Raw genomic sequence first — 8384 nt, 5'->3', positions numbered from 1 at the left:
CAAGCGGGGAGAGAACTTGCAAACTCTACGCAGAAGGATTTATTCCCAGATTTTTCACCCGGTGCCACAGTCCGGGATCGAACCCGGGATCCTCTTGCTGCGAGGCGAAAGCGCTAACCGCTACGCCACCCCACCACTATTATTAACTAAAGTAATTTCTGTTCATGGCGATGAAATAGAAGAAGATACGCACAACGTTTTGAAAGATGTTTTAGACAAAAACCTGGCTAGCAAAAATTACATCAATGAAGATTTTGCTAAAATATTCTTGCAAACCCAACAAACGATGCTTAATGGCAAAAATTCCAAAAGCCGACGATGGCATCCTTTAATCCTACAATGGTGTCTGTATATGTATGCAAAATATCCATCTCTTTATCGTATACTCAATGAATCAGGCATCCTCAAATTACCATCCAAGAGCACATTAAATAGAAGAGCACCGAAAATTGGTTTAAATCCTGGGTTTCATAAAGAAGTGATTCAAAAAGTCCAAAAAGATTTAGAGAAACTTGGTCTTCACCCACATCAGGAATTTTTTGGTCTAGTTATTGATGAAATTAAAGTCAAGGAAGATCTCGTATACAGAGTTGAAACTGGGGATGTTGTTGGGTACACTTCCCTAAATGATGTTCATAACAGAATATCTGATGCTAAAGCGGTACTTTATAAAGACCGACCCATCGCTACACATTCCCTCCAATTTATGTTGAGAGGAAATACTTCAGGATACAAGTATCCCATTGCGTATTTTGCTACCAATAGCTTAACTGCGGACAAGCTTGATTCCCTCATCATGGAAGCCATTCACAAGTTTGAATTTTGTGGATTGAAAATATTATGCGTCACTGGTGATGGTGCCTCGACAAATAGGAAGTGCTTTGGATATAACACCACCTCGAATGAACCGCACAAATGCAAGAGCCCAGCTTCCGGAGAAGACGATAGATTTTTGTTCTTCGTATTCGACCCACCGCATCTCATAAAAACCGTTAGAAATGGTGTGGCCAATAGCACAATGTCTTGCAAATACCGTTTACTCAAAATCAATGGAGAGTACATTACGTGGGATACCATCCGAGCCGTGTACAACAGAGTGTGAATAATTTAGTTAATTAGTGCATTTTTTATTATTATCATTTTTATTATTATCAGTTTTTTTTTGTTATGTATTTTTCTTTCCCGCTTTTTTTGTGTATTTTATTTTTTTCCCTTCCAAAGATCAAAACATGTTTGTGCAAAAATTTGTAAAAACCCCCAAAATTGTAGAAAAACAACTTGTTTACTTGAAACTCTCCACCTGCAAAGGGGAAAGAACCAGAAATTCCCTCAACCCTTTAGGTTATACTAAAGGTTTTCGTGTCCACAATAGGACAGAATTCTCTTAGAGACCCAAGCGAACGGGTCAACTAGAACTTTAGCCAAAAAATAAACCAAGTTTTTTTAGTGTAAAAATGACTTTGACTTTTTTCTTAACCTAAACCATCAACATAAAATAGAAACCAAACCAGCAAATAGATATCAGCAAAAATAGAAATTAGCAAATAGTGTAAAGAACTAAAATAGTAAAGATTAACTACAGATTTTTCAGTCGGTCGGTAGTTAACTCAAAATAGCTCTCCCAAAATTAAACTAGCTACGAACTTAGTCGTATGGAAAAAACTACATGGTGCCGAAACCCGGGATTAACGGATTAGTGGATTAACGGATTAATGGATTATCAGGATAATCACCTTTAGATAACGCGGTGAAACAAAAGCGATAAAAAAACCAACGTATCGGTAATTATAGTAAATCTTAGTATTAAAAACCGTAGACAATGGCAGGCGAAGAAACAAATGATTCTGCAAGCTCAAATAAAACAGTATCGAGTAAAAAATTAGACGATATTTCAAAACAAAAATCATTAAGAGTGCCGTTAAGAATGAGCTTAACAAAAGCCGTGAAAGCATTAGAAGCCCTAGTGAACGACGCGAATTCGGATGTAGAAAACATTGAAGACCAGTTAACTTTAGTGATAAAAAGAGAAGACGCGATTAACAATTGTGACCAAGCCATCTTAGCATTAATCCATGACGAAACTAGACTAGAAACGGAAGGCGCGGAAATGCTCGCGTACCTGGAAAAAATCAGCCTAACAACCTTGAAAAGCAAAGCCAGCCGCAGGATACGTAAGGCCGCGGAACTCTCTTCGGGAGCCTCCGCGAACGGTTCTACGAGTAGAGACTCAAACCACGGTAGCGGACCCAACGTAGTTACCACAATCACCAGAGAAGAAGGAACACGTCTGCCAACACTAACCATCCCTAAATTCAGCGGGGACATCACGGAATTCGCCGGCTTCTGGAGCAGGTTCGAGTCAACAATAGAGGAGAAAACCAACATCACCAAGGTAGAAAAGTTCAATTATCTAGCATCCTATTTGGACGGCGACGCAAAAAGCGTCTTAGCCGGGATGAAACCATCCGAAGCCAATTATGATGAAGCCATTTTTTTTGTTAAAATCGCGATTCGGCTGTACCGACCTAGTAATTCATACCCATGGTAAACAATTGATGAATTTAGAACCAGTTAGTGATTCAAGCGATATTAGAGCGTTGCGTAATCTTTATGACAAAATCCAATTAAATATAAGATGCCTAATGGCTTTAGGGGTAGACGCCACCTTAAGTGGTACATTTATATGTCCAGTATTAGTGTCTTGTTTGCCACGTGATATCCGATTAGAATATAGTAAAGGGCATTTAAAAGATGCGGAATGGAACTTGACCGCATTTGTCGAATTCTTAAAAAGTGAAGTAGAAGGCCGTGAAACTTGTGCCTTACTAGGCGAATCAGCAAAACGTGGAAACTTAAATCCCCACGTGAAAACAGCACCCCGCGCGCAAGAAAAAACCGAGCATTATTACGCAAGACCTTCGCGTTATGAAAACCGCTCAAATCGTTACGTCCCAACGGCAACCGCGCTACAAACCAGCGTCGAGCATAGATCAGTTTACTGTATTTTCTGTCAAAATTCCGAGCACGGGTCAAACCATTGTGAAAACTTCACTATTGTGCAAAAGAAGAAACTAATTAGCGATCAAAGAAGGTGTTTTATTTGTTTAAAACTAAATCATGACTCAAGGAGGTGAGATTCGAGATATCGCACGTGCAAAACATGCAACGGTAGGCACAACTCGGTAGTTTGCTACCAAAACCCCTCCCACAAGAAAGCCCAGCAGGGAAACCGAGCAGAAGCTAGCGTAGAAATAGCAACCAACACCATAGTAGACCAGAGCAGGCAAAATGTACTGTTACAAACGGCCCAAATAGCAATCAGAAACCCAGACTACCCAGAAAACGGAGAAATGAACCCAGCTAGATGCGTCCTTGACAACGGCAGTCAGGGAACCTTCGTCCTAGAAGAAGTTTCGAAAAAGCTTAGCCTCCCAGTAATCGGAGAAAAATCGGTTTTGGTTACCGAGTTTGGAAACGAAAACCCTGTAGAGAGAAAGAGGAAAATAGTTAAATTAACCCTTCATAACACGCGCGAGCCCCAGAAGAAAATACAAATAGAAGCCGTTGAGGTTCCGTATATTTGCCGCGCCCAAATCACCAACTGCGAAGAAATCCAAAAATACGTAGAGAGAACCGGAGCCCAACTCGCTGACGACCCTAGCAACGCGAACCCTAGCGACTCCAAAATAAGCATTCTAATAGGCGGAGACTACTATTGGGACGTAGTGAAAGGAAATCATGAACGGCTAAGAAACAAATTAGTAGCTTTAGACACAATCTTTGGATGGACCATTGAAGGCCCCATGAGCACTCCGATCAAAAATGTAGGATGCGTAGAAATCAAAACCAACCTAATAAATGTTATGACATCAAGGCTAGAAGAAAATAGAGTCTCAGACACGCTTAGATCATTTTGGGAATTAGAAGCTATTGGTATTGAATCTAAACCAAATCAAATCACAGAGGACACGGTGTAATGGGGAGCCCGTTACTATAGTTCACCACCAGGTGGAGCCACCTAAACTACAACCAGGGTTCCCCGCTAGACGGCCCAGAAAGCTGAACCTTGGACCTGTCGTCTGCTCGACTCCCGGATTGGCGGAGCTCTGGAGGCCCGAGGGGATATATTTGAAAGGCAGCCCGGGAATCAGGGCAGTTGGAGGGTTACCGGCATCAAGATCAATTTAATACCTTTTGTTATATAAATTAACTTTATTTTTATGTTTATATGTTATTTATCGGATTGTAATAGATATATATTAATTTTACTAACGGATTGTAAATATAAATTAACCGGCTTTCTATACAAATAAATAATAAATTAACTGAAACTACGTAGTCGTGTGTTTTCGGGTCTCAGCGATAGCGCGCGATTACAATTGGTGCCCCGAGTGAGGACATAACTTTTTGAATTTCGCGCCTTTATCTCCCGGAGTTTGTGTTTATTACGGACTTTCGTTTTTATACGGACGTCTTTACACCGAGTGAACTTTTTGGTATACTACCGGACTTGTGGGCTGATGTGCATCTTAGTGTGTTCCTTCTGCACAACGTGGGATTAGAACACCCTACAGTGAGCCCCTGATCCGGCCTGGGGGGATCTTTGAGGGTGTTCCGCAGACGACAGGAACACTCTACCAGCACGACCAACCAGGGACTCTACGAACGATAAGTCAATCTTACGAATTTCTTTACTCGGTTATATACTCTGTATTTTTGGTTCGGTGAGCGTGATCAAAGGGGCTATGTAGGATTCCCCGGTGGGCTACATCTCGCTCTCTGAACCGCGTGATAGGGTGGAGCTTAAGTTTTTGGCTTCTTTTTGTCGGTGTTTGCCAGCACCCAGTTTTTGGAAGCCATTTCACGTTGACTGCCGAACTAGTTATATCACAAGATTATTAAGTTTATCCGACTACGAAGAAAAGTTTTTCTTTTTCTGATTTCCGTTGCTTTACTTAATTAACATCAATTTCTCGGTAAGATTACTAAACTAATTCTTACTTTGGGTCAAAATTAATTATCTAAATGAATAAAAACCGTAAACCATCTATTCTAAGCCTCGGTCGCTAAGCGTTTTTAGGCCGCGTCATTGCGTATAGGTATAGCTTAACTTCAGGGGCCGCCATCTTAGGCCTCGGTCTTATTGCCAGATAGGCCTTCTTAATTTAATTGGTCTTCTTATTTGTTCGAATTTAAAATAGGGCTTTATTTTTTCTTTGATCAAATATTTTTACCGTATATTATTCCATTTGCGGTTACTGTTACCCTGGGTTATGTGGGTCTTTTGATATTACGGGAAATCGGTACTACCGTGGGTTATAATCGACATACCCCGTTACATGGATTTAATATACCCCCACCTCGTCAAGGTATTAATCCCCAGCTGCCAATTGGCAATATTAAACAGACTGGGCCTCCCATACCCCTAACATTAAACCCTGGCGCTGGGTGTCAGGTGCAAGCGCGTCCTGGCTCTTTTGACCTAATGGACCGGTTCCTCAAGGATTGTGATTTAGAATATAAGGGCCTTAATGGCTCAGGACCTCCCCATAGGGCAACTTCCAGTATATTATCCCGGTCTAGTAGTGTCTTACGACCTTCCGAGTTAGATGCTGTCGATATTCAACAACGTAAAGCCTGGCAAAACTGGGCTAGGATTGAAGCCGAAAGAATTCGGACCCGCGTAGGACCTTTTCGTGAAGACCTAGGGACGGGTGAGCTACATCGGGAGCCATTGCGGGGAATTACCCCTTTATTCCCGTTAAGGGCACCCCCTCCAAATATCCCGGTACTGAGAACCTCGTCGCCCTTGCATCAGAGACAGGTATTAGCCTCTGCCCCCCCTCTCCCCTTCGTCCAGCCAGGAGCTGTCAATCAGCCCCCCTTTGCAACCCCAAGGAATAAGGGTGCCGTATCTAATATTCCGGCTAGGTTTAGAAATCGTAATTTTCCGGGGGAAGCTCCTCGTAGGGTAACACCTGGTAATAGCTCGGGTAGGGGCCCTGTTCTTCGACCTCCGCGTGTTCCAGTGGTCAACCCACCTCGAACACCACCTCCAGTTACTCGTAGGACGATGGGGACAAACCCCTCACCCCCTGCTACGCCAGCTCAACATATTCCGGTGGTCAATCCACCTCGAACACCACCTCCGATAACTCGTAGGACGATGGGGACCAATCCCTCACCCCCTGCTACGCCAGCTCAGCATATTCCGGTGGTCATTACACCTCAAACACCACCTCCAGTAACTCGTAGGACGATGGGGACCAACCCCTCACCCCCTGCTACGCCAGCTCAGCATATTCCGGTGGTCATTCCACCTCAAACACCACCTCGAGTAACGTATAGGACCATGGGGGTTAATCCATCACCCCCTGCTGCCCTCGCTCAGCAGGTTCCGGTGGGCTATCCGCTTAAAACACCACCTCGGGTAACGTATAGGACTATGGGGGTTAATCCATCACCCCCTGCTGCCCTCGCTCAGCAGGTTCCGGTGGGCAATCCGCCTAAAACACCACCTCGGGTAACGTATAGGACTATGGGGGTTAATCCATCACCCCCTGCTGCCCTCGCTCAGCAGGTTCCGGTGGGCAATCCGCCTAAAACACCACCTCGGGTAACGTATAGGACTATGGGGGTTAATCCCTCACCCCCTGCTGCCCTCGCTCAGCATGTTTCGGTGGCCAATCAGCCACTCACGCCACCCCGAGTAACTCATAGAGTGTCTGGAACTACTATACCCCCGCCGGTGAACCCCACTACCCCGGTGCAGATAGTGGCCACCCCAGCCAGTGGCACGCGTTATAACCCGGTTCTGGGACCAGCCATTATGTTGCCTAGTTTTTCGGGTCGAGAGGATCCCAAAGAGTATTTATGTCAAATGGAAATATTTATTCAGTATCATAAGTTTACAGTTCAGGACATAGCATTATTTATACCCTTGTCCTTAAAGGAGGATGCCCTTAGCTGGTGGAAAAATCTTAGCCGCCATGCTAGTCGCCCCGGGGATTGGGGATATTTCCTTCAACAATTCACCCAAGAATATTTGTCCTCCCGAAGAGACAGGGAAATTAGGATCACCCTCTATAGTTTAAAACAGGGTATGGGTGAAGACCTACATTCATTTCGTAGACGAGTCATACAGTTGAACGAGACCTTGTTGGAGCCGATTTCAGAACGTGAATTAGTCGAGGTTTTAACTACCAATGTTTTACCGGAAATCACCTTGCTGTTGCCGGTAGGTTTATGTCGTACCATGACTCAAGTGCAGCAAGAGTTTAGCCGTATCCAGAGTGGTTTAGACCGAAGGTATGCCCAGGGTGGAACAGGGGGATATCCTTCAAATCCCAGCCCAAGGGTACGTTTTTCCGGTCCTTCTGGGACCACGGGCAGTAATACCGGACAGACGAGTGGCTCGAATAGACCACCACTATCCCAGGCTTGCTATCGGTGTGGTAGTTTTAGCCATCTTCGTCGGGATTGCCCCAGACCTGCAGGAACACCTCCTCGCCCGACGCATCCGAGAAATTTACCCGCACTTCCACCTGTGGCCCCCCAAGGTCCGGCACCAGGTTCGGGAAATGCTTAGGACGCATCCTGTATGGGTCTCAGGATGTGCGCCGGAATACACAAGACCCGATTCACTTTAATTCCGTCCCGGGGGATCAGGTTAACAACAGTCGACTTAAGGGAATAGCGATTCAGATTGCATGTAAACCCTGTATAGCTTTCCTGGATAGTGGGGCTGATCTCAGTATTGTTGCCTGGGACTTCTTATATATATTGGGCGTTATTTCATTGGTGGTTCCTCAGTCGAAGATGGTCAAGGGTATACAAAAGGGAATAACTACGACTTCAGTAGGTTATATTGACTTGGAAATAGATTTGGGGAGACAAATGGGTACAATACCGGTGCGCTTTCACGTTCTGAAAGATATAGAATTCCCAATTATTCTGGGAATGGACCTCTTGGACGAGCTGCGAGCTAGCATCGACCATGAACGCAACGAATTCCGGTATTGTGGGTATACTCTCCCCCTCATTTATTTGCGAGATCATGCGCCCGGGTTTACTCAAAACCAAGAACTTGATACTGGGACAGTTGATGTGTCCCAATTAAACATGGGTACCTTGACGGAACGGGAAATGGGGGACTTAATCAGTATCTGTCAAGAATTTTCATCTCTGTTTACCGGTCGTCCAGGTAGAACTCACCTATTGCGACACCGTATTAAGTTAAAACCAGGAACTGTCCCTATTCATCGCCAACCATATAACCATAGCCGGGTGGCCAATGAAGAAATAAACACTCAGGTCAAGGACTTGTTGCAACAGGGGTTAATCAGGCCTTTGGATAGTCCGTGGGCGTCCCCTACTATAGTGGT

At 44.5% G+C, this 8384-nt stretch overlaps 1 protein-coding gene across 1 annotated transcript; it reads left to right on the top strand.

Moving 5' to 3' along the window:
* The first annotated feature begins 2642 nt into the window (after window positions 1-2642).
* LOC149649062 (uncharacterized) lies at window positions 2643-4188 on the top strand. The gene is made up of 3 exons (XM_089849422.1): window positions 2643-3130; window positions 3173-3824; window positions 3964-4188. The coding sequence occupies exons 1-3, from the start codon at window positions 2643-2645 to the stop codon at window positions 4186-4188; spliced, it is 1365 nt and encodes a 454-aa protein (XP_089705548.1).
* The last annotated feature ends 4196 nt before the right edge of the window (window positions 4189-8384 follow it).

Source organism: Phalangium opilio, unplaced genomic scaffold (assembly GCF_054372755.1).
Source record: "Phalangium opilio isolate 3A_F unplaced genomic scaffold, DU_Popi_V2 ptg000088l_1, whole genome shotgun sequence".
Taxonomy (NCBI): Eukaryota; Metazoa; Arthropoda; class Arachnida; order Opiliones; family Phalangiidae; genus Phalangium; species Phalangium opilio.
Note: the sequence above shows the minus strand (reverse complement) of the source record. Positions and strands in the feature narration are given on the sequence as shown.

Excerpts from the sequence above, each read along its gene's own strand:
- LOC149649062 (XM_089849422.1), top strand. The coding sequence starts at position 2,643 with ATGGCTTTAGGGGTAGACGCCACCTTAAGTGGTACATTTATATGTCCA. Across the intron at positions 3,131-3,172 it reads CTAAATCATGACTCAAGGAG|GCACAACTCGGTAGTTTGCT; the intron begins GTGAGATTCGAG and ends ATGCAACGGTAG. Across the intron at positions 3,825-3,963 it reads TGAGCACTCCGATCAAAAAT|AGGACACGGTGTAATGGGGA; the intron begins GTAGGATGCGTA and ends ATCAAATCACAG.